Genomic DNA, 26,433 nt, shown 5'->3' with positions numbered 1-26,433 from the left:
AGTCTCAGGTACTCTGCACGAATCTATAAACCAATAAAAAAGTAATCGGCTCTTGTTTGGGGTTCCTCTGAGCAACAAGCTAGAAGATGTCTAAATAGCTTATTTACCAGTGCTGTTGATAGAAACAACCATGAACTTGCAGCCTTCGGTGCAGAAACCTGGCTTTATGATTTGTATGGGAAGCAACACGTTATGTCAGGTAGTCCCTCTTCATTTTGTACTCAGACCATAAAATAAACTCAATGCACTTAAAATTTTACAACAGCGATTTGCGTACTTGTCTTAAGCTGATGATTTTTCTACAGGCACAAAGTTAAAGGCCACTCATAGTTCACTAACATTTCTTTATGTTTTGATGCCACTAGGACATCAACTGTTACAAAAGAACACAAAGCAAGTAAATACCTAGACATTTTAAGAATGTGCAAAATATATTTTTCTATTTCATGGTAAAATGCTTTACAAATGTCTGCCATCATTTATTAATTACTCCAATTTATTAGGTATCACATTTCAGGCAGTAGAGGAGACATTTTAACACATTATCTCCACTCTTACAAAACACCTTGCATTTAGGTACTAGTAACCCACTTTATGGAAGAGAAAGCAGAGGCCAGCAGTTTGAGTCACTTCAGTGCCCTTCTGTGGAGGTGGCTGTCTGCACTATTCTCTCCCTTCACCCCACTAGCCACAGGTCTCTGTCATGTCCCTTTTGGGGGAAGGAACTATAAGCCACACATTTATGAGATATAGTTTAAAAAAATTTTTTTGTGACACGTTGTCCCTTCTGATAGTTCTTCGGAATTCCAAGTGTCAAAATAGTCACAATTGGGAAAATCCCAAGTAAGCGGTTCAGTCACACTTGATTAGGCCTAGTTAGTTTTAGTTTAACTCCTGAGATGTTTCAAATTTTCGTAAACTTTTTGGAGAACTTTGTTCATCTATCATGGAGCTGAGTCCCAGGCACACACATAGCAGGCACTCAAGGAATTTAGAATGAATTGGATGAAATTCAATTGGATGAATTGTTTGAAATATTTTCTTCTTAAATATAAAAAAGTCTGGATTAGTTAAAGTAACATACTTGCAGGTTTAAAAATGATAGGTTTAGTGAAAACCTGTCTCCAAACAATGTTTGTCGCTGCAAGGACTGAGGGTAGGACTGGTGGTGGTGGGTGACTAACAGTCCCTCTGGAGATGGGCTCTGCGTGGCAATATCACCCAACCCATCTTGCTCCACCTGGGCCCCACCCCCACTCCTGAACAGCAGTCTGCATCAGGGAGAGGACCAGGACCAGCAGGGGTGTCAGCCACCATCACCAGTGCTTCTGGAACCACGCTGAAGTTCAGAGGAGCGCGTTTACCGCAAACAAAGAGCAGAGCGGTCCAGGGTCCCAGAACCAGCTGCTGCTGCCTTTAGAAAATGCGAAGGCCGCGGTGACAAAAGGGCATTCCGCACGTGAACAGACAGACACACCCAATCTGCGGCTCCCCACAGCCCTGTCCGCAGGTCCAGCTGCCTGGCCTTCAGCCATCCGCCCCCTCCCGGGATCGGTTCACTCAGTACCCCGCCAGCAACTCCAGGCATCCCAGTTGGGAGAACTTCCCGGCCCCTTTCGGGTTTAGGGACGTGTGTGTGTGTGTGTGTGTGTGTGTGTGTGTGTGTGTGTGTGTGTGTGTGTGGTGGGTGTGTGTGTGTGTGTGTGTGTGTGTGTGTGTGTGTGTTTGGTGGGAGGGTTGTGGGGGGGGGGTTCCCAGGGAGCTCCATCACCAGACTTGGCCGGCGGCCCTTTCCAAGTGGAAGGTGGCCCGCTCCCAAGTCCATCCCCGATCTGCCGAGCGCCTCACAGAATCTCCGGGAACGAGGGCCAGGCGGCGGCGCGGAGCCTGGCAAAGCCGGAGGAACAAAGAGAGCGAGCGGGTCGGGGAAGATGCTGCGCTCCCCTGCGCCCCACCCACCCGGCTCATGGGCGCTGCCTGACGCGCAGGTAGCCGGGTCCTCGGCTCTGCAGCAGGGTGTGTGTTCAAGCGGGGGACACAAAGACTCACTTCCGCGGGGCCCGGCTCCGGGACTTTCCCTCCCGCCATCCCAGCCCTCCGTTCGCATTCCTGCATCCCTGCCGCCGACGGGGTGCCAAGCGAGTGCCCCTGGGTGCCAGGTGCGGTGCAGGCGGGGACTATGCAGGTAACCCTCGGTGGAACTAGGGCTGGATGGAGGCGGTGGCTGGATAGAAGTCTGCCTTTTTTCAGGCAGCCGCACCGCCCCACGCAGCCCAAGTCTGCAATCACTCTGTACGAGAGGCAGGGCTCAGCGCGGAGCCTGAGCGCCCCGCCTGCGCTCGTCGGCGGGCACAGCTGCGGGCCGGGGGCGCCTGGAGGAGGCAGTGCAACTTCCCACCGCCCTGCGCCCGCCTGTTAGGTGAGCCCGGGCCCAGAGGGAGGAGGATGAAGGGATGGGGGAGGGGGAGAAGACCCAGAGGCGGGCGGAGGGGGCGCGCGGAGCTCCGAGTGGGGCGCGGCGCAGCCTTGGCTCCGCGGCCCGGATTCGCCGCCACACTAGGGGCTCTGGATAGCTGGCCCTCCAGCAGTCGGCGTCCCCAGCGCCACCGCCGCGCTGCCCGGAACAATGAGGCGCGCGGCGCGGGGCTGAGAGCAGCCTCGCACTGGCTCCGAGGCCGAGCCACCCTCCGCGCCCCGCTGCCTGAGCCTGCAGCTTCCTCCAGCGCGAAGCAGCACTGGCCCCGGGGACGTGATTCCGCAGGCCGCCCAGGACGCGAATGCAGGGTCGCCGCGAGCCCCCGGTGGCGCAAGGAGGTGACTGGGGGCGGCCGCACGCCGGAGCTTCCAAGCTCCATGGCGCGCGTCGGGCGTCCCCAGCCCGGGTCCTCACTTCGTAGGGCGTCCGCGTGAGTGTGGGAGCGCGTGGCGCGCGCGCCCGTGTGGCTGCCGGGGATAAAATGTGACACTCACGTCTTCGACTTCGGCGCGGCGCGTTCCAGAGAGCGCAGAACACCGCCGGGTCGCGGCGCGGCGTGGGGAGAAGGTTAGTAAGGGAGTGAGCGGAGGTCGCGCGGTAGGCGATGTCTTCCTCGGTGTTGCTGCAGGCTGTTCGCTGTTCCGCACAGAGTTAGACTTGGCTACAAGAAGCCAGACTTGTGTGGGGGAGTATATTGAGGGTGATTTGGGGAGAAGTAGGAGATTTGGGAGCCTGTGAACGAGCCGGAGGGAGGGCTTGCGCTTTGGCGACAGGCGGACACACTTTACCTTGCAGTTCAGTGTTGGTGCTATTTTGTTTTATTTTATTTTGACCCCGGAAGGAAGCGAAGATATTTGTCTGTCTCCATTCACCCCCATGTAAAACTGCAACCTTAAAGCTGAAAGTGTGTTCTACTGATTTCTTGTTCTCCATAGCTGTACTGTTTAGGGACAGAGGGGATCTTCAGGACCAAAAAGGCGAGTGTCAATTCTTCTGAACTCTGAACTCGGCAGGCGGCAAACTTCACTTTGGGGCTGTTTTAGGAAGTACAGAGTAGACATTTAATGCATTCTTTTGAGTTGGGAATGCGACATCCATCTCCTTTGAATATGAAGGCGCTGGTGCTGGGGACAGAGTGAAGTTAAGCTCATGTCTCTGTCAGATGATGCCATGCAAAGAGAACTGAATAGCTGTGTTTGGAGAGGCTGTGCTTTCCAGGAATTTAAATGAGACTTTTTGTGATTGCCTTCTAGGTCTCTGCTCTTATACCATATTTGTTTTGTCAGGCCGAACTTCCAAAGCTGTGTTAGAATCTCAGAAGCACTTTGGAGTGAGTTTAGCTGGATGTTTAGCTGGATTTTGTAAACTTACTTTTATTGGTGCTGCTGAAAATTTGGCAAGCAGTAAACCATATTTGATTGAAATCTTTGTCTTCTGGACCATTGGGCATTCTAAGCACGCGGACTGCTTTCCTGGATGAGAGGCATGGGAGGGCTGGGTTATGTTTTGTATCTAAAGTACTTTCTGCACATTTAAAAACACTCGTGGGATTACTTGATACTGTTTTTGAAATTCTGATCAAACATGTTTTGCCATTTTGAAATATAATTTATGACTAAGGAAGAATTCCAATAAAGCAGAATGTTATGAATATCATGCTGCTCTTGCAAATTTAGAGTTAATACTTCTTTTTTAAAAATAATGACATTGTCTTAACCTGTTTTTACCCATTCTTCCACCATTTTTTCCCCCTGGAACTGATGACCAAATTTTTTACAGCTCTTGAAGTCTTGTGTGTTGTAGTAAGGCATTAGAAAAACTCTTGGCAAGGTGATTAGATGTTGTGACCAAACTGGAGAAAAACTTAGTAGATGAATGCCTTGAATTTCAGAAGGAAGTTAAAGACCTAGGCACTCACATACACAAGGGTTCTTGATCCAATTGATCATTGCAGTGGGTAGAAATTGTACCATCTTAGGTTTTTGCTTAGTGCTGTTGAAGTTGCTGGAGTTAGGAGCCAACTACTGTGGAGATTTTGATGTGAGTCTTGCTCCTAGTGCACTGTTCAGAATGCCTGCAGAGTGTGGTGGAGAGAACGCAGAGGAAAGACCAGCATTTGGTGAGTTTATGGTGTGGTGTGCACAATCGAGGAAGTGAAAGTAAAGATGAAGATATTTAGACTGGTGGACTGAAGGGTGACACCCTTTAAGATATGAAAATGTGTGCAAATGATTTATTATGCAAAACAAGGCAATCACCTGTGCTTGGTTTCTGAGGAGGACCACTCAGAGGGAAAGAGTTTGCTCTGTGGGGAGGAGATGGAAGTTGGGTCTATGAGCTGTGGTCAATCTAGCCAGCAAGATGGGGTAAGTAGTGAAGGGGCTGCTGGGAAATTCTTCTACATGCTTGTTTCTAGAGCTTTGGTTCTCTGAGAATCACCTCCTTCAGAGATGACTTGTGTATGTGAGTCTCTGATCTATTGCTAGACTAACTGGAAGCTTATTCTCTTGCCTAACCAAGCATTTCTTCTCAAGTGCTCAGGTCTTCTCTAAAATGACACTCATTCCTAGGCTTCTACAGCTCCTGATTCCGTAAATAAATCTCCAAAAACTGGGAGACATTTGTCCTCTGGGAAACTCTTAATTAATTTGCAGATGTGCTGCCTCATTCATGATACTCTGAATAAAAATATTGTATGTATGATAATAGGAGTAGGCTTGTTGAAAAAAAATGTATTTCCTATTTAAATATACTGTATTCTTATTCCCACTCGATTGTTTTTCCTCCCGCATATTTTTTTACTATAATCTTAAATTTAAATTGCTTAAATTAAATTAAATGCTTGATTCAACTTGCTTAACTGTCTAAGAGAAACAGCTAGTACTCTCATGGCAGGTGTACATTAAGTTTTGGTTTTTTTTAAGGCTTGAAAGCTGAAAGTTCATCCTTTTATAAAAAGAACTATAGCATGAAGTTCGCAAATGAGTATAAAAGAAAAAATTTCATAGAAACAGTTACTAATTTTGGACTCAGGCAACTGCATGCAGGTGCATGTTTACACAGAAATTTTCAGTGTTCTTAACAGAAACTGTTGATGTCATTGCCAAAGAAAGACTGAACGGGCTGTGGTAGATTACCAGGCACTGTTAGCAGACTATCACACTTTCAGTTTCAGAGAGCTGCCACTTTTCTGAAAGCAGTCCGTACTACTTTGGAGAAATTTGTTTGTAAATGTTATTAAGTACACAGAACAAAGACAGAAGCGCTGGAAAAAGATGGGTTTATTATGCCTTTTACCAAATCTGAACTTGATTCTGATCTGGAATTCCCAGCACCCCCTTGAATGGATATATCCCTGCAATTAGGAATATATACCCAGAGCCTACCTAGTCCAGAAAGGCATGAACTAGGCAGGCCTAAGGCTTTTCAGGAGCTGGGAACCTGGTCTGGCACCAGCATGGGCCCTAGCCCTGTCACGTGCAAAAGCTGGGTCCCAGCAGTTGTCAGCCACCTGCAGGTTGGGTGCTGTCCTACAATACCAAGTGCCTCCTGGACTGGGAAGGAATGGCTTTTGGGTGAAAGTGACATCAGAGAGCTGCTGCCCACCCCGGGGGAATTCTATCTTCACATAACTGTTCTGGGCCCCTCCTGGCCTCTGCTGCCCCCTGTGGTCCTCTTTAGGAAAGAATTCCAAATTCAAGGCCAACATTGATCTAAAAAGCTGGAAGGGTGTGAGGGCTGGCTTTGCCCTTTCTTGGAGAACAAAGGAACAAGGAAAGCTGGTGACTAGTGCCCTGATTGTGACCTGCCTTGAAGGAAGTTTAACCTCCCCAGAGTTCAGCTTCCAGGGCTGTAAGAAGGCTGAGATTTAATCTTCTCCAGGTTGACTTCTGGTTCTGGATTCCTTAAGAGTGATAATTGTATGTTTCAGTGCACTTAAAAGCAGCTCTCTGCAGCCCCAGGAGAGGGTAGCAATTCAAAGAATAATAATAGCAACTGATTTGTATGTATCATGCACCACACCCTGCCATTTGCTTTGCTAGATTGTCAAGGTACACGTTAGCCACAATCCAGGGAGGCATTATTAACCCCATTTTGCAGGTGAGAAGACCTGGCCTCAGAAAGGTGAAGGGCCTTGGCAGAGCTTGGATTTGCACCTGAGTCTGGTTGTCTGAACCCCATGCTGTTAGACTAAGACCCAATCAGCAGAGGAACAGGAATGACTCCTTCCATGCTTGTGCCCTGCCAAAGACTGACTGTGAGCCTCATGTACTCCTTCCGGGATGAGCTGGCTATGTGGGGAAGGCTGCATAGGACGGAAGGAGGGAGCAGGGATCCCACTGGTGGAGAAGGCATGGATTCATCAGAACCAGCAAGCTGAAACTTTAAAAATGGGCCGTGAAATTCAGAATATCCAGGCAGGCAGTATTAGATTAAAATTCTGGATAATATGAAGGTTGTCATATTGGGTGAAATTTTCAAAGAAAAATTTAAGCCAAGATTGGAGAGAATTATCCACCAACTTTGAGTTATTGGGTTGGTGAAGAGAGCCAGCTTGGAAATAGTCTCGTGGGACATTTAGAAATATATTGGCTAAAGCTTAGAAAATATACTGTAAAGAAGACTCCACCATCTTGGTCATAAGCCTCTGTTTTCAGAACGTTATAGTTCACACATTTAGTTCTATCTGTACTCCTTCTAGTATTTGAGCCTGAGAGGAAAATGCTTTATTAAATTTCAAACAATTGGTTTTTCATGTTCAAATTATACATATTTTTCAAGTAGAGATTCTTGTGTGGTGGTGAGTATTATGTTTTTTTAAGATGACAGCTTTAAATTAAATTTGGGAAAGGGTAAATATCTTAAATAATCCAGTAACTTTATTATTCAGAAATAAATTTGAAGTAACTTCCTTGAAATCTTGATAGCAATTTTTTTGGAGTATAAGTTTATTACTGTGGGTTGAATACCTACTTGTACCACTGACCACAAATAGGTAAAGAACAATATCTAATGGGGGATTTCTTCATCAGTTTATTGAATTACAAAATGAAATTATAATTAATGATTAAATGCATGTGTTCATTTTTACTATTGGAAAGGGTCTTGCTATGTAAATTATACTTTAAAATTGGGGAAAAAATATATCCCACTAGAAATCTCTGTTTGAATCCCACATGTTGATGCATGCCTGTAATCCCAGCACTCAGGAGGCTAAGTTGAGAGGATCTGGAGTTCAAGGCCAGCCTGGCCACATAGGGAGCCTCTGCCTTGAAAAATAAAGTAAAATAAATAAACAGAAATAAAATATAAAAAACAAACAAAAAAATCTCCATATGAAGAAGTGGACTGTCTTTAAAAAGACAAACACACTCGTATACATAGTGACAAATACAGGGGAACAAAGTCCCTGCATTAATGTGTCCTTAGGTCATGAATCAAAAGATTTGAAGATTAGTTTTTGAGAGCCACATCTTTTAAATAACAAAATTAGGTCTATCACCAAGCCTTCTCACTGAGAGAAGAAACTTCTTTTTCCTGTATGAATTATTTCCATGTTACATGTGGTGTGTAAGAAGACAAAAACGTGGAGGGCTTAACTCTTAATTTCTTATAAACAGGATACAGGGGGGAAAGCACACTTGTATTTACTTCTGCATATACTTGTGAGTGGTCTGCATGTCCGGGGGGCCTTTCTGGTTTCAGGATGTTTTTAACCAGTGAGGCTGACTCAGAAGAGACCCACCCCCCGCCCCAGGCAGGGCACCCAGGGAAGCTGGTACAGGGGGAAGACTGAATGCCCAACCCCTATGAGCTACAAGGTAGGATGACAGGCTGAGCCACTTATGTTTCAGATCAACATGAACTTGACCAAATAGTGGTAGGTGACGCAATCTGACTTCTGGGGAACACATTACTATATGACATTTTCCTGAATCATAGTGTCTTTTTCTTTTTGAGTGATACTAGAAGTTGAATTCAGGGCCTCATGCTTGCTAGGCAGGTACTTTACCACTTGACCTACTCTTCCAGCCCTTTTTATGCTGGTTACTTTTAAGACAGTGTCTTGCTTTGTGCCCTGGCCTGTCTGGACCATGATCCTCCTATTTGTGCTTCCCTGCATAGTTGGGACAGCAGGCATGAACCACTATGCCCAGCCATTGGTTGAGATGGGATCTCGTAAGCTTTTTGCATGTGCTGGCCTAGAACCACAGTCCTCCTGATCCTTGCCTCCCAAGTAGCTAGGATTGTTACTGTAGACAATAGGTTACAGAATTCAAATAATAATCCCAAGAACTATTTTTTAAAAAGTAATACACTGTAATTCTCAGTGTAATTTTTTGAGTACAGTAATTTATGAGTAAGTGGAAAGTGGATAAGTGCCACATGATTTATTTTAAAGCAATGTTTGTATTTGTATGCAATGTGTGTATAATATGGATGTAGGTCTATAATTTCCTTAAGTCATAGTGTAAGTTAAAAAAGAAAAAACAACACTGAAGTCTTCTGCGCAAAGCAGAAGTTCAGTATTAGTAGATGGGCAAGCTGAACTAATTAAGTGATTTGCCTGATTTAGTGCGGGGGCCTTCCTCACCTGCAGCTCCACAGCCATGGAATCAGTCAGCTGTGGCTTGAAAATACTCGAACAAAGTTATGTCTGTACCGAACATGTGCAGACATTTATTTATTCTTTCTCTCTTTTTTTTGATGGCACTAGGGTTTGAACTCAGGGCCTCACACTTGCTAGGCTTGCTATAGGCACTTTACTTCTTAAGCCACTCCACCAACCTCTAGGACATTTGTTCTCATCACCATTGGTAAACAATACAGAACAACAACTGTTTAGGTAGCATTTATAAAGCATTAAGTACTATAGGATGTGTGTGGTTCTATGCAGTACTCATCATTTTACATAAGGGACCTAAGTAGCCATGGATTTGGGTATCCATAGGGATCCTGGAGCAAATCTCCTGTGAATGCCAAGAGAAGGCAGCGCCCAATATGTTATAATAACATCAGGGCACTATTAAATAGATTACTTTATCAATCATTTGAGGTGGGAGAGTTTCAAAAATTTACTTAGTCATATAGAAAAATGTCTATAAGGTGTTCTTTAAAATAATGTGACTGCTTCCCTAAGTTCAACCCAAGCATTTTAATATTTGCTTCATTCTACTTTTTGCACCATAGAATTAAAACATACTGCACCATGTTATAATCATACCCCATGCATCACTGTTTGATACATACACAGAAAACTCAGAAGTAAATTTATTGGTTTAGAGTATTCCAAAATTATCTCATGACTGGTAAGCACAGAATTAGATGGAAAGCTATAATGGTCTAAAGGAAAAGTTTTAGACTGTGTTGCAAAATATGCCTCTTGTGGAACAGTTTGAAGACTCCTGTGTCAAGGAAGCTTTGTTGTTTCTGGGTGGTGTGCACACCCCAGTTACTGTATGAAACCCTGTGAGCTCGATCAAGTGCATGATGTATATTTTGGACTGGCCAGACCAGTCCACTTTTCTCCAGACCTCCACACGGGTCCCCTCTTACTCGCCCAGATTCAGTCTACCTTGCACTTAGCAAGACAGGTGTTGAAAATGACAAGTGAGTTTAGGATGTTGATACATACAAAGTGACACTGTGGGTCACTTGCACAGTTGTCCATGTGGTGCTTTGAGTAGCACCTCCTAAGTACTCACTATGATGGTATAACACTCAGCCAAATGCCAGGATTGTTCTCCAGGGCTCTGCTGAGTCCAGACAGCCAAAGCACAGTTGGAAGGCCATTTGTAGATGCTAAACTGGAAGGCATACCTACACTGATTAATTTGCTTTCCAGGGTATACATCTCCAAAGAACCCACATAATCTTCTCTCCCAGGTAATAATTCAGGTTGTACATGGGATGAGAGGTCGCTATAGAACAGAATTCTAGCAAGAAGGCCATGCATGGTTTTGTTTGCTTTAACTTGTTTTCTTCTTTTGCAATATTGAGTGTAGAAAACAAGGATTGGTAATTTAAACCCTCTTGTTTATACTATGTAGTTGCTAAATACATCCTTTTTTCAGAGATAAGAGGTTAAAGCCCCTTGACATGTTCAGCTATGTACTTCAAAAATAAGATTTTCTTTATTTGCTTCCAACAATCTCTAGGGTGGGAAAAAGAGTGACAAGTCACAGACTGGAAGGACAGAATAGAAGATGACTCTTAAAGTTTAGCAAAAGAATCTCAGTGCTGCAGTGCTTGGTGAACATCCGGGCGTCTGGTTGAGTAAAATTGAACAAGACAGATCTGGAGCTCATGGGACATTATACCTTTCAGTGTGGGAGAGAGGGGATTAGTTACAGGACACCCACCCTAAGAGCAGTTAGCAAAGTCTGTGGATGCTCAGGTCCCTTATACAAAATGACATAGTGTTTGCATATCACCTACACACATCCTTCTGTGTACTGTGTACTTTAAATAATCTCTAGATGACTTATAATACCTAATAGCAATGTAAATCCTATGCAAATAACTTTTTTATTTATACTGCTGGGGTCTTTGCACATGCCAGGCAAGCATTCTATCACTGAACTACATCCTTGGTCTTTGGGTTTTTGAGAAAGTTCTTGCTGTATAGCCCAGGCTGGCCTGGAACTCACAATCCTCCTGCCTCCATTCCAGAGTGCTGGGATTACAGGCATACACAACCACACTCTGCTGTAAATAGATCTTACACTATATTAAAGTGAAAGTATCAGTTGTACTAGTAAAAGTAAAAAAGTTCTGCTTTTGCTCATCACTGAAACTTTTATGTTGTGTATAGACTTAACAACACAAGAACTTATTGATTGCTATCTGTATATTTTTCTTTTGACTGTAACCAAAAGATCAAAACCAAATTTTAAAATTTCCCGAAAGCTAGTACATTATATTCTTTATTTTGCAGATGTACATTAATAATACGGAAAACGCTGTAAAAAGGAAATTTGCTTTATTAACTGAATTTAATTTCATTTGACAACATGTAGCCTCGGAATTGTGAATTTGAAGTAACTTAATATTGCCAAATGGACACTGATACATGTATAGTTCTAGAAACTGTTTTATATAACATAGTTAAATTCCCGTAGGAGGTGTTGTAGAGGAACTAGCTCAGAGAAAAATTCAACATGAGACAGAAGATCAAAGTCATATAGTCATTTTTCCTCGTAGAGAAACTCTATATCACAATGTGAAAATATTAAAATGAAAATCTAGAGCCCTAGTCCAAGCCTGTTCCGTACCCACTGGTTACCTAACTTGTACTTAGAGTGTGCCAACCAACTTTGAGAGATGTTTCCACTCTACTGAAAGTTCAGGTGGTAAGGGGTATGAAGGAAAGGGAAGGCTGGGGTATGGCTCAAGGCACAGAGCCCTGAGTTCAAAGACCAGTACCACAAAAAAAAAAAAAAAGAGAAAGGAAAAGGAGGAAGTTATCTTAAAATTTAGTAGAAAGAAAGAAAATAAGAAACAAATGTAATTTAAGTAAGAAGGATAACAAGCACATTGCTCAATCAAGGTCAGCTCTCCTCAGACTATATTGTGTAAAGTCAGGCTTTTCTAAAGCCAAAAGAAGTTGGCTTCTGTCCCAAGCCAGATGCAAATGATACCGTGTGGTGAGGAGCAGAGTTAGGCACATTAAGGTTCGGTGGTTGTCTCTGCCTCCCGCGCAGGGTGCTGTATCTGCTGGCTGCTGCTGCTGCCGGTGCCAGCGCTTCTGTGGCAGATCCTTGGGCTGTGTTATTTAAGTGGCTTGGAAAAATGAGATCATGCACCCCATACTCGTCCAGGGTCTCCCTTACAGAGACAGTATTTAGAGTTTCTGGAGGGCTTCCATGCCCAATGTTATCATATCCTTTGTGGAAAAAAATTGAGGAAGAGTTCTCCACGGCTCATAGCAAAAGGAACATTTTATATTAGGCATTCATTTTACATTTGTCTCCATCCAATCTTTTAATTAATTTTGTTTCTATTTTCTTTTTATTTGTACATATTCATTGGGTGCAATCTGATAATCCAATTGTGTTTCTTTCTCCTTAAACATTTAGCATTTCTTTGTGTTGAAAACACTTGCTCCTCCACACCTGCTTGTAACCTACTTGGCAAATCCCCATCACATGGCATTCTGTCCTCTTTAGATGTCCCAGCTGTCTCCCAGTGCATGCATGACCTGTCTGTAACTTCTAGAACACTGGGTACTTCTGTGTTAAGCTCCAGCTCATGGTCCCCACTTTCAAGCTCTCTCCTTTATCCACTTTCAAGCTCTCTCCTTTGACCAGATTGTTAAGAACCTGTTATTTCATGTTCCTTTTCCCTGACCCTCAACCCCCACCAATTCCTATGATTTTTTCCATATAGGCCTTCACACACACACTCACACTCACACACGCTTCCACTCTCACACACAAACTCACACTTACATACACACTCACACACATGCTCACTCTCACCTGCACACTGTCTCACACACAGATTTAATGACTCTTTTCCTATACAGCATCAGTCCTCTGCTGCTGCATTTACCACTCTGTGTTGTATGAGGTGACTTTGCTCCCCTCTCACTCCTGCTTAACTGTAAATTCCCTGCTGGCGGCCCCAGGACTCTGTGTCCAAGCTGTGGTACTGAACTCAGTTGGTGCTTCATAAATGCTTGTTGAGTGAATGCAGCTAAGAGTTCTATTCAGTTAAAATGATTGAAATTTGAAATCACACTTCCTAAATGGGCCTTCTGACTTCTAAAACTAAAGGGCAGTGGGCAGCATGCCCTTTATTTGTTCATGTTGCATCACCATGAATTTAGCTGTCCAGATTCTATCAGTCCACTTATAAACAGAACGTCTGAAGGAGAAAGGGCCAGGGTTGGGTAGAACATTCTGTGTACGCGTCAACTTGCACTGCAGAATTGCAGATAGTTACTTTGGAGAACCACATTTACTAGCAACATCAGTAAACCAGCATTGAATCATTCAACCTTAGAATTTTTGTGCCGCTTGTAAATCTCCCAGAGAAAACCTGGAAAATCACATTTCTTTTTATAATTATTACAAATAGGGTTGAATGTCTTCGTTCCTTTCTTTGGCAAAGCATTCAGAACTGAGGTCCTGTGTAATTGGTAAATAATTGGCACAGGATCTGTCTGTGGAGAGTTTGTTAAGAGCATGTTGTCTCAGATTCACAAATGCTGCATCAAATCCTAACAATTAGAACTGCACAGAGTGTCAGCACCTGGTGAGAGAATAAGGCAGCAGCAGAGCAGAAGGGCTCGGCAGCATTTTGTTATAAGGCTGTGTTGTTTTTTTCCCCTGCCTGCCCAGTGTCATCTATGAACACCTATTAGAACTTGGAAAAGGCACTCGTAGATGGGGGTAATACAACTGTCTCTGAAGAACTGTACATTCAGTGCCTCGACCCTGGGTTCCACCCAGCCCTGCTGCAGATGGTGGATCTGATACACTGTTAGCCTGAAGCCTGAGGCAGCACCAGGCTGTTCCCTGCCCTTGGGTCAGATGCATGGCCCTGACCTCATTCTGCCAGTGCTTCCCACAGGAACCAGCCACAGAGCTGAGAGATGCCTTGCCTTGCAAGAACAGAGACAAGGGTCAGTGTACATTTGGGGTCATCAGTTGGTATGGAAGTTTGTGTGTCTTCTGAGCATCTTCTTGGATTCACAGCCTCCTGAGCCTATGTGCTGTGCATTTCTTTCTCAAGGGTCTGTTTGGTCCTAATTTATTTTTTGAAATTTTACAGTCTACCAAAAGGTCAAATTAAAACGGACTGGGGTGCATGCCTTGGGTATGTCAGTTAATTTAAGGGACTCTTTCTTTCACTTTGAATCTGTAGAAGAATTGAAATTGAAAATGTTACCAGTGGTTGAAGTTAGCAACATTGAATGATTGTCCCACAGAGCAGGGAGAGCATAGAAAGTGGAGTTTAAACAAAGGAAAAATACACAGAGCCTTTTAATAACATGTTTTCACTGCTCCATTTATGTATGCACTAGATGCTAGGGATGGCCTGGGAGTGAATAGAGAAAACCAAAGTGGGCTTCATCATGCCTGTGGAAATAATTGTAATCACATCCACAATCACGTTAAGTGGATTTTAATGACTTCGTGTGTGTTGGCTATTAGCAGTTGTCATGCAGATTGTCACAGTCTTACAGCGCTGCTGTCTGGTTAGCCCCTCCACTGCCCTGGGCTGTCCTGATCACCACAGCACAGCCCAGACCCAGCTGCCTGGATTCCTGCACCAGGCAAGAGATGCTTTGAAGTAAGAGAACCCAGGCTACTAGGAGAAGCCCTATTGGGTCACAGAGCATCGGAGTATAGCTATTATTTATAGTAGTGTGTTAAAATGTGAAAATTATTTCATGTTTTTAATGATCTTGATCTCTATACAGCCCCAAGCCTTTTTCATTTTCTTTATGAGTCATGCTATGCCCATTTAACAGGCCTTGCTTTGCCAGTTGTGTGTACTTTAATTATGTCATTGTCCTTAACAAGGTTTTTGATAATAGATGTGGTTAGAAAAGTCTATGACTGTTCCAGAATATTGGTGCCAGCCAGGAAAGCCTTACCCAGTGCTACAACCAACCCATCAGCCCAAAGAACATTGTATTCTGCAAGAAACCCATAAGCACCAGGAATTGGAAGTGAGTGGCTTCAGAAAGATCCCAAGCTTCAAAGGTCTGGATGTGCCTTCACTCATTGGTTTGGTGTTGTGCGTGTTTGTTTGTTGGATTGTTTTTTCCTCTTTTCAACTGCTTTAGAGTTTTTGAAAAGGTTTATTCTCAGGCAGTAAAAATAAACACAATTTGGGGCTTCCTAGAAAACTGGTAATAATGCCAATCTAACAAGAAGTCCTGCATTTGTTTGTTTAGCTGTCAAGAATATCTGAGGCAATTGGAAATTTCAACCACGTGGGGCCTCTTAGTGAATTTCCATTAGTGCTTAAGTTCATGCGCCAGAATAATGGCCTTTATTCTTTTGAAGGAATAAAGTCCTGCTCTTTGGAAAACTAGCTTCCTACTGAGTGATATGCATCACACCTCAGTGTCATGCCATCATGGCTTAGAACTGTCTCTCTCTCTCTCTCTCTCTCTCTTCCCCCCCAATCTCATTCTCCTCTCCTCTCTTTCCCAACCTTTCTCCTCTTCCTCCTCCTTCTCTCTCTCTCTCTCTCTCCCCTCTGAAAATCTCACCCTACAGGAGCTAGAGAAGCTCCTGTCCCAGCAGGGAGAAACTGCAGGGTCCCCCAGGGGACTGTCAAGGCAGAGCTGGCCCTCACTGGCCGCCACTCTGCAAGGAGCCTCCAGCAGCCACAGTGAAGTTAGTTGTGTGGCTCAGACTCAGGCATAGTGGGTGTGGAGAGCAGCCCATACAGGGGCTGGCCTCATTACAGTCTTCACAAATGCATAAAAGATGATCTCTCTCCCAGCCCCAAACTCAGGAGCCTCTGACTCAAGGCCTTCTATTCAGACCTGCTTCTTTTACGGAGGAAAGCTGAGGTCAGGCTGGCCATCTGCACAGTTGTAAGGTGGGGCATGGAGTCTCCTATTGGTCAAGGTAATGAGAAAGGCTTAAAAGCAAACAAATCTTGTCTTCCCTCCCGAGTCTTTCCTGTTCTGGAAGGATCTGAAATCCCCCTCCTGCCAAGGAGCCCAGGAAGCAAGAGGGGGCTTCTGCCCCATTAAACTGTTGCTGGACCTTTCCCTCCCTGACTGGTAGGTGGGGCTGTGTGCCATTCCTCAGCTCACTCTCCCCAACTCAGAATCTCTGGGCTTCTTTACTTCCTAGGACAGGAACAATCACCCTTGACTTCAGATGGCCGTTGGTGGGGCACTCTTGGAGAAAGAGTTGAGAGGATGAGACAAGGCATGTTTTTGTCTGTAACAGGAAGTTAGCATAGCCACATGAGGTTGGTTTTTCTCAGAATATCTGAATGGAAGTGGCTAAGTTCTGCTTGTAGAAGCTGCCAGAGATGTAGGGGCCCCCCACTTCCTGATTGGCCACGCTTGTTTGGAAGATGGCCTTCCGTTCCAGATGGACAATCCCAGTGAGTTTGCAGTCCCTCCCAAGCTATCCTGGCCTTTCTTATGTCTCCTGGAATTCCTATCTTATACTTGTGGATGCTTTGGTCACCATCCCCAAATCCACCCAACTCTCCCCTCCAAAGACCTCAAGATAAGGCAGCATTGCTAATGTCCCTTTGTATCCCTGGTGGCTACCAAGGTCTTCCATAAAATTTGTTGAATAAAAGAAGTTTCTCTTTCATAGTAAATGTGTGTTTGTTTCAACCTAGCAATCACTCCCTACCCACATACTTTATGTCGCACTTCTGACTTACTGCAGAATGCAGCTGCATTCCTTCAAGGAATAATTTAACAAGTGCTTAGTTTTTTCTGTTGCACTCCCCAATTCCCACTCTCAGCCTCAATTAATGCATTTGGGAGCAGAAAGTTAGAGAAGAAAAGCAGAGGTTAGAAACTTCCTTCCAAAGAACAGACACAAGTTGGTTTACCGTAACTGTCCGTTGAGCCCCTGACCTTTCCATGGATGTTAGTTTGCTGACATTTTCTAATGTGGGATTGTTTCTTCAAGTTCCCTTGGTCTTGTCTCCTGTTGAATTTATTGCCAGCATCTCCTCTTTCTCCCATATAGTACATCCATAGTTCAGAGTTAACAACCAGTCTTGCCCAAGGACTGCTGAAGCTTCCAAGGTGGGTATCTTTGCTTTGGGACTTGTACACAGATACTTAGTTCATTATGACCATTCTAAAAATTTATGACCTATGAAGAGTTTATTTTCACTGTGAGGTCAAAATCAGACATTTAATCTGAAGCCCATGGTGCTGAGCTATACCTCAATGACAGTGCTTTGTGCACTGCAAAGGACAGCTTTGAGAGAGATACAGAGGACAGCTTTGAGAGAGATGCAGTGGAGTCAACAAGTGTAGTCTCTAACCCCAGGGCCGCACCTGGGGAGATTTGTGTGAGTTATTTTTTCTCTTTTCTTATTTTTTCTCTATTTTTCTTTGTTCTAAAAAAACACACATACACATATAAAACATGTTCTAAGCTCCAGGTTCTTCCTCTGTAAGTGAACATAAACTAGCTGGCTTTTTCTTTGGCAAACAGTATTTTTAAGTGCCAACCAGTGCACCTGTACAGAGCTCCTGGGTGGCATCTTCACTGTCTTTATCAGAACACAACAGAATGGTCAAAGGACAGGGAATTGGCTGCACATCTAGCAAATATTTTGGCTCTTAAGCAGCCTGGAAAGAGCCACATAGGTTTTCTGTTTGTTTGTTTTGTTCTTGCATTACCCTCTTATATAATGCCCTGGTCTTTGAAGTGACTTATGGTTGATGTAACTTGCACCCAGAGAGTGGTTTCAAAGCCTTTGAGGAAGAAAGAGCAGAAAAGGCTTGGCATGGAAATCTCTGACTTTGAGATCACACTAGGACTCAAGCACATAGAATTTTAATCTCTTGTTTCTAGGCACTTCAGGTGTTCATGAGGACCAGTCCTCTTTGACTGGATGTTTTTTAGCAGCCAAGCTCTAATTGCTGGCCCCTCCTTCTCAGCTGGGCTAGTGTTCTGAGAGATCAGATCTGACAGGAAGTATGGCCTCTGGTTAGAGGTCACTAAATCCGGGGGGAGGAGGGTAGAGCAGTAGAAAGACTTTGAGGGTACATAAAACTTGTCACCTTTTTGTTCTGTTGAGGTTCTTAGAAATGACTTTGTTATACTTGTGCCTAAAATTGTGGGCTTGGCTGGTGTGCCTTCAGGTCACAGAGTTAGGTCTGCCTGGCACAGTGTTTGTTCAATGAATGGAGAAAGTACAGTAAAATGGGTAGAGGAAAGTGAAGGCAAAGGGAATGAACTATGAATTGCCAGGTGTCCAGGCAAATCTCTAATGGTGGAATAATGACAACATTTTTTAAACAGAAAACCCTGTTGTTTCCAATGCGACTGGCATCAGAGTGAAGATGTTCTGGACCCAACCTGGCTCCAGGTACCAACGCTGCCACTTATAAGTCTTATGACATTCAGGGTTGGCTTTTGGGATGCTGGCCAAAATTAAAATGTAGTGTTTTGTTCAAAAAACAAGAAAAAAAGTGCCCTGAACAAAATGTTTTGCTCTTTCTTTTCCTCCCTTCCTCTTCCCCCTCAACTTAGCATGGTGTTTTTAATATCCTAAATAAAGGAGAATTAAATTTTTAATTATTAGTGTGAAATTTTCTGTTCATTGCTATCTTGTGCCATGCCAGTTTCAAATGAAGTAAGCGAGAACACTTAACTAATTTTCAGAATTACTGAAGATTCCACGGATCATATTTTATAGATGGCACCTATGTTGTATTTTGTTCTTAGCAGACCGTGGAAACACTTGTGAAAACTAGCTTAATGGCATTGTTTTCAATTATTAAATTTCACTTCTGGATCCAAGCAGGTTCTCCTGGCACCCTCTCCCTCCAGCTCACTAGTAAGGCTGGGCTCTCCTGTGTCACCATTGTTCCTGCACAAGGTTGTCTGAGGCAGGGAACTAGGAAAGGGTGGATGGGGGTCCTCCATCAGGTGGGTTTATTGGGATACCATTGTGTCCTTTTGCTTTGGAAGCTAGCTCTGGTTCTTGCAGAATAATAGCCACTCAGGGCGGCCAGGTCCCCCATTTGTCATGATGCACCTTATTTAGCCTGTGAACCTTTTCAGTCTTGCTGAGCTCCATGCACTGTGACCTTGCCAGAGCCCTGTGCACTAGGGCATCATGAATGCTGCTGTGGGAGTGGACACAGACACAGTGGACGCCTGTGTTGCACACAGGTCACACACATCTGCTCTGCCCACAAATGTGCTTTCCTTGCTTTTCTCTGCCCTCTGACTCCACTTAAAGAACACCATGTCAGAGGCAACTTCATTGAACACTTCAAGCTAGTGATGGGAGAACATTAGCCAGTGCGACCCTTCTGAGCACAGGTTGTTGGGTGAATGCTCAGGTCAAGTGCCCATCACCCTGACCATGGTGACAGCTAATAGATTCCTAGCCTCAGGGAGACTCACTTTCTCAGCACAAAGTTGAGGCAGTAATGATACCTAAGTCATAGACAGTCTTTCTGCTTAAATGAAGCCAAGTTGGTCATTTAGTGTAGCTGCGATGGTGCCACATTACCACCATGCCCAGTTTTTACTGGTTGAGATGGAGTCTTGCAAACTTTTTGCCCTGGCTGGTCTCCAGATCTTTGTCTCCCAAATAGCTATGATTATAGGTGTGAACCAGTGGGCTGGATTCCACGTCTCCTTAACTGTGGTCAACTTGCCGTCTTCCTCCTTACCTCAGTTTCCTCATGTCTAAAGGGAGTATCACAGGTGACATGAATCCTAAAGAATGTCACACTCTTTAGGATTGAAAGGCACAGTGCCTTTCAACTAAGATGGACCTGAAGTAAAAGTGAAGTCACATCAATAACCGTAAGTAAAAGGACATGATGGGGAGGAGACACACAGTGCATTTGTTTTGTTGTCACCACCTTTTATGGACTGAGCACTTGCTGTGCGTTGACAGCTTTCCTTCTCTACAGACAGACAGTGCTGTCACCGAGCAGAACCAATGCACACCTTCACCAAGCCAGGATGTACAGATGCGCACTGTAGCTGCATTTCACCCTGCAGAAGCTCTGAGTCTGTGCTTCCTGCGTCTCTTTAAAGCAGCCTGCACAATAAAGGCCTGTAGGTATGTAGGTAGGCCAAAGTGCTTGGAACTCCTATTCTCATGTGGTCAGCATGGAGCAAGCTTGTAAATTTCCAAGGTCAATTAGGAACTAGGATTGAAAACAAAGCTAGTAAATACTAGACACCCACCTCCAAGGACAGTTTTATTGACGTCACTATTACCTGTGCGCTCACAGTTACTTGCGTCTGGTGCATCTGTGTGGTGTGTGCTCTGCACAGAGGAGCTTCTGTGGAGCGCTTCCCAGGTCTGCCTGGGATATCACACTGGTGACAGTGCTTACACCACAGCCTGGGCGAGTGCTGACACTCAGGCCTCTGCTCCCTCCCCTCCCCCAGAGACAATCCTTAAAACACTTTTCAGCATGCTGCAGAGTAGGAATCACGTTTAGTGTAGAAGTTCCCTTTGGAAGATTTGTTATAAGCTTTGGCCATTGTAGGCCAATACAGAACCCATTAGAGAGTGTGAAAGGGAGAAGGAGAAGAGGGGAATGAACATTGAGCATCAGTGCCTGGCAATACATTAATTGCTTTTCTTATAGAGCCCAATTAAAATCCTCTTAACGACAAAGTGAGCTGTGTGATTTCCCCAGACTTGTAGCTGAAAAAGCTGATCTGTGGTTTAATAACTTGCCCAAGTTGATACACCTACTAAATTGAAAAACAAAAATCTGTGTTGGAATGTATTTGTGACTCAGATGCTGAGGATCTTTGCCTTATCCAACAGAAATCTGAATACATTTGGGATTTTTTTTTTTTTTCAGTTCTGGGGATGGAACCTCACGCTTGCCAGGCCTGCACTCTACCTGAGCTGTAGCCCACGCCCACCTTGAATGCATTATACTACGAGGACAGTGTTAAGTGCTGTCTAAGGTGTGTGCAGTTTGTCTCCCATTCCTGCACTTCAAGCAGGTGGTGTTTCCCACAATTTTCCCCATTTCTCCATACTTTATCCTGTTACACTAAAACTTCAAAAAGAAAAAAAGATTTTGCAAGCATAATTAATATGGCATTCATTGTTGTACTTGTTTACTTTTGTATATCAGACGTTGAGAGCAAAATGTGCCAACCACACACGATTTGAAGGTTTTTCCCTGGGGATTGGTGACATGTGGAGTACTGAGAGAGTGCAGGAAGGGACCAAGGCCAAGGAAGGTCAGGAAAGTCCTGCAAGCAAGCCACCCTTGCTGAGCTTGTAGGCATGTGCAGGCATCACACGTGCTCTCCAGGTTTTACAGTTTGCAGGGAGAGGTTGGCCTTGGTGGTGGTGATGGGAGGGAGTTCTCAGATGGTGGTCAGACAGGCATCTTATGTGTGCTTTGAGAGTTCCAGTCCATGTGTTGAACATGGTTTCTGTGGAAGCATGGCCAGAGTGCAAACTACCCGAGGCGTACCTGGAATGTGGTTGCCCACTTTTTCAGCTTCTTCTGGCTTTCCCTCAGTCAATCACATGTCCCTTAGGGACATGTGACCCATGCATGTGTATGTGGGGGGTGGGGAGCTTTCCAAGGCAGCTCATGGGCCATGGCTTGGGCATTGTGGTCAGGTTAGTCTAGGGTGGATCCCAGGAAGTTGCATTTTAAACACACACTCCTAGAGATTCTGAGGTATTAGCACCATGCATTGGGACTAAAATTTTTACTCCAACGAGAAAGGCAACCAAACCAGCAATGCTTTTCTAGCACATAACACAGTGCAAACTCACAGTAGCCCTTCACAGCCTAACTTGAACTTGACATTCTCAGAGAACCAGAACATTTTGGGGGGTATTTTTTCCCTTTGAAAGCAAAGTAAATAACACTACACTGTTCAGAAATGAGCTCCAGATACAGACTTTTATCCAACTCATCTGACATTTGAAATAAATTTGAAACTGATAAATTCGGTGTTTCTGTGATTGATGTCATAAACATTTTCCTTTTTCAAAAGGCAATCTGGGGAGTGTGTGTTTGGACTGTAGTTAATGCAGTGTCAAGTCAGCGTAATATAGCTGCTGCAAACATTTGTAGAGCAAAGAAAAGGAGCCTTTATTTAAATCTTGCCAACAGCAGAATAAAATGAGTAAATGCACAGTGGAGTGAGAGGCAGCATGAAGATCGGAGCTGCCTCTTCATGGAGCTGAGGTGCTAGAAGCATTTCTTTCAAACTATGAGATATATGTGCTATGGTCGCTAATAATTTTATGTATGAGTGAGCGCATGCTATGCAAGAGATGTTTGTTGAGTGAATAAATGTTGGACAAGTGATTTCTTTCCTGCTGCAGAAATGTTATTTACTCTACATGGAAAATGATGTAGACATCCTAATTGTAACACCAGTTGTATATTTACATGAAGTATGAAATAAGAACAAATGAACCTTGGTATCTTGAAGACAAAGTTACCAGTTATTGCCAGTAACTATAGAATTAAGGAAGATAAGATTGTGTTATATTGTCTGTTAATCCCCACCATCTAGCACAGTGCCTGGGCATATGACAAATGCTCAGTTTGTGTGTGTGTGTGTGTGTGTGTGTGTGTGTGTGTGTGTACCCATACAGAATGAACATCTTTTGTACTAAATGCTTGAAATCAAAGTGTCTTAGATTTCTATTTTGGGGATTTGGGAATATTACCTTTTCTTTTTCTTTCTTTCTTTTCTTGGCAGTACTAGGTTTTGAACTCAGAGCCTTGCCAGTTGAGCCATGCCTCTGGCCCCTTCATTGCTTTTTGGTTATTTTTTGAATAAGGTCTTGAACTTTTTCTAAGGCTGCCCTTGGACTGCGATCTACCCAATCTCCACCTCCTGAGTAGCTGGGATTACAGGCATGCACCATGTCAGTGATCCTAGAATATTTTCACTTACATAATTCACATCTGGGGCATGGGACTGACGTGTAAACATGAAATTCACTTCTTTTAGGCACACTTTATGCACAGTGCCCAGGTGATCTCCTATCATATTTTTAGTGTTCCAGCATTTCACTGCACCTGCCACATGTGGTCATGTGTGGAATTTTCCATACCCCTGGCATTAGGTTGGCTTTTAGGAAGGTTTGGCTTTGGAAATCTTTGGATGCTCAATCAAGTTGTGTGTAGATAAATATATAAACATATGTATGTGTGTGGGGTGGGGTATGTATGTGTGTGTGCATATATATATATATATATGTGTGTGTGAATAGTTCTAGATATGTATAAGTGAATATCCCCATGTAGGTGTAGGTGGGTAGTTCATATACCATAAATAATTTACAAATTGGAAGAATGTTTCTCACAGGCCAGAGATGTTTGACAGTCAGGAAAAGGACTGGGGTGGACTGGGGAAGAGAAACCAGGTGACTTGTTGGACACAGGTTTGACAGCCAAATTCTCAGGTCTGGGATTCATGATGTCACCTCAGAGACACACAGTCATGACAGTGCTGTCTTCTTCTTTGCTGTTCTGTTTCCTTATGTCGTCGGTTTAGTTGTAAGTTCAGAGTGTGATGATTTAGCCATGACTGTGACCTCACCCTTCTGTTCCCCCTTTTACTGTCTCTGACATTTCAAGAGTAGATCGGGATCCAGAACCACACGCTGGTGTCTGTGCATGTCAGCCAGGCCAGCAGACATGCTGCTGAGTCAGTCACAGCTGGCGGGCATGGCTGTGTTGCTGTTTTTACTTTTCTGTCTTCTTTGTAGTTCCATAGTCACAATTAAACTTCCAGAAGTCAGACTTCTAATTTCCTTTATTTCATGACTGAGTTTTGGCAGAACCACCATGAGGGAAGGTGTTTGCTGACTGCTAACTACTGAAGCTCACTACATTTTATTTAAGTCATTGGATGGCACAAAGATGTTAAAAGCGCAATATTTTCAAAGTTGTTAGTGTACTCCATGGAAGAGAGCATTTCTGTATTGTGACATGTTTGTAGACAAGGTGACAAGTGGTTCAATCCTTCAGAAAAGAATCTGTTGAGTGGCCTGCACTGACCTGAAGTGCAGGGCATGGCAGGCAGACTCTGAGTGACCTTCACCCTTCACTGCTGGCTTGCTGTGCTCAAAATGCATCCCTGCCCCCAAGTAACCAATTCCTGGCCAGCCAATCCTTCCCACATCTTCAAAAGAGCTTCCCAAGCTCCCTGACTGGAATTGCACCCTGCAGTCTTTTGACTAACAGCAGCTTATTCATTTCCTTCCTGACCTCCTCCCTATATGGACTAAGCACATACAACCTGCAGGGCACTGTCCTAGGGACTGAGGACACAGCGATCCATGAGAAGGTCTACAGCCTGTCAGAGAAGAAAGGCAGTAGACAAATATCATACTATGATCAGGATCAAAAATCAAAATACAACCATCTCAGGGGTAGAGAGGGTGAGGGATCATAGGCAGAAAAGCCTTTCTGAATGGGTGGGAATTGAGCTGAGACCTCACTAAAGACAGAAGAAAGGCAGACTAGTTTTTAGAGGAGGATGGCCTCAGGCAGAGGGAAGGGCCTGTGCAAAAGCACTTGGGCAGCATGAACCAGTGTCCCCAGGAAGCAGCAGAGTTCAGGGACAGTAGAGGGAAGAGGCCAATGTGGGCTAGAAGAGGAGGCAAAAAGCAAACAGAGGCTCACCACACAAAGCCTTGGTGGCCAGTGAAAGAGTGGTTTACTTGCTTAAAAGATGAAGAAGAAGAATTGAGAACAGGAAATAGGCCATGTTAAATAAATCTCCATGTTCAAATGGTCACTCAGCCTATCATGGTGCTTCTGCAGAAGAGTTAGGAAGGAACTGGGAGATGAGCTCAAAGGTGAGGACACCGGTGTAGATGAGGGGTGCTAAGACCAGGTCAGGCTATGGAGGAAGTAATGTGCTGGGGGAGTCTAGATATTTTGGGTAGGGCTGTAGGGCTTTGCTAGGGGTTGGAACTGGATGTGAGCAGAAGTTGAAAACAGAGTAACAGCAATGTTTTTGACCTTGTCATCTGCATGAGTGGCTATGCTGTTTACTGGATTGAGATGACTAGGGTAGGAAAAGAGAACCACAAATGTTTGTGTGGATCTCAAGTTTGAAAATCCTAGGAAACATTTAGGTGGGACTATCACATGGCAGTAGGTGATGTGGAAGAACTAAAACTGTAGACAATCCCTGACTTATAGCAGTTTGACTTACAGTGGCTCAACTTAGGATCCTTTTGGCTTATGATGCTGTGAAAGTCTATGCATTCACTAGAATCTGTGCTTTGAGTTTGGACCCTCCCCAGTGATGTGTGGTGCAATGCTCTCTCCTGATGCCGCACTGGAAGGAAGCCACAGCTTCCCATCAGCTACAAGATTCCAAAGGTAAACTGACACTCTGCAGCAGGATGTATTGCCCAGCTGTGATGATTAGTGGGTCAGGCGCATTAAATACATTTTGACTTACAGTATGTTCACCTTCCCATGGGTTTGTTGCAATGTAACTCTTAAGTCGAGGAGCATCTGCAGATATAAATGTGAAAAACATCTGTATACAGAGAGTACAGCCCAACCATAGCTGTACATTTCTATAGCAGGTGTGTATTTTCAACCCACACCTGCTAGTGTTCAAGAAATACAACTTTCAATTCAATGTCATCTGTACTTTGAGACCTCATTTCACATAGTATCAGGAAACTTAACTGCCAATTTAGCCAATCCTTTTAATTCATTAATTTAGATATAAAGTTGACATCCATAGATCTAGTCAACTGTGGTTCATTGGTTCCCCTCGAATTCCTGAGGCCTATGATAGCCTCATGACTGCAGTCCTTGGTTGATGTCTGTACACTTACACATGCTGTACACGCTGGGCCCTGGCTTCTCAGCTGGCCTCTTGCCTTGTCTTGTATTACATGTGTACTTCCCTTCTTACCACACACGTGCTGCAGGTTCCTCTAGGTCCACGGTCCTCTCTGCCTTAGGGCCACATACATCTGTTCTCTAAGCCATTGTGGGCACAGGAAGCTCACATGGACAGTCACCTCAGTGCTGCTGTAGTTGGAGGATTCTTGCAAGATCATAATGTCCCAAGGTCCGAGGTGAAGGGTAACTTAAGATCCCTTCCACACTAAGTCCCCAAACTACCCAGGGTTGTATTATTCTCTGTCTCCTGGCATCAACCCCAGTGTGCTGGGTTGGCAGGGCCTGTGGAAGCTCTTTAGAAACCTTGGGCAGCATCTAAGTCTTCTGCTTCAACTCCCTCCATCAGTGTAGGCATGGCTTTCATCTCTTC

The 26,433-nt window shown here is 44.3% G+C and overlaps 1 protein-coding gene across 10 annotated transcripts in view; it reads left to right on the top strand.

Annotated features, from left to right (window-relative positions):
- The first annotated feature begins 1,773 nt into the window (after positions 1–1,773).
- St6gal2 (ST6 beta-galactoside alpha-2,6-sialyltransferase 2) overlaps positions 1,774–26,433 on the top strand; it is a 67,615-nt gene continuing 42,955 nt past the window's right edge. The window contains exons 1-4 of one of the 10 annotated variants that reach the window (XM_074050521.1): positions 5,331–17,225; positions 18,457–18,523; positions 20,088–20,239; positions 21,000–21,108. Coding sequence is in view for 2 of the 10 variants with exons in the window: in XM_074050515.1 (XP_073906616.1) it covers positions 4,705–4,842 (138 nt within the window). In the remaining 8 variants the exon portion in view is untranslated. The other 9 variants (XM_074050522.1, XM_074050517.1, XM_074050516.1 and 6 more) reach the window with 9 other exon arrangements.

The sequence above is a fragment of the Castor canadensis genome, chromosome 12 (assembly GCF_047511655.1).
Source record: "Castor canadensis chromosome 12, mCasCan1.hap1v2, whole genome shotgun sequence".
Classification (NCBI taxonomy): domain Eukaryota; kingdom Metazoa; phylum Chordata; class Mammalia; order Rodentia; family Castoridae; genus Castor; species Castor canadensis.
The sequence above is the reverse complement of the archived record's forward strand: the minus strand, read 5'-3'. Positions and strand labels throughout refer to the sequence as shown.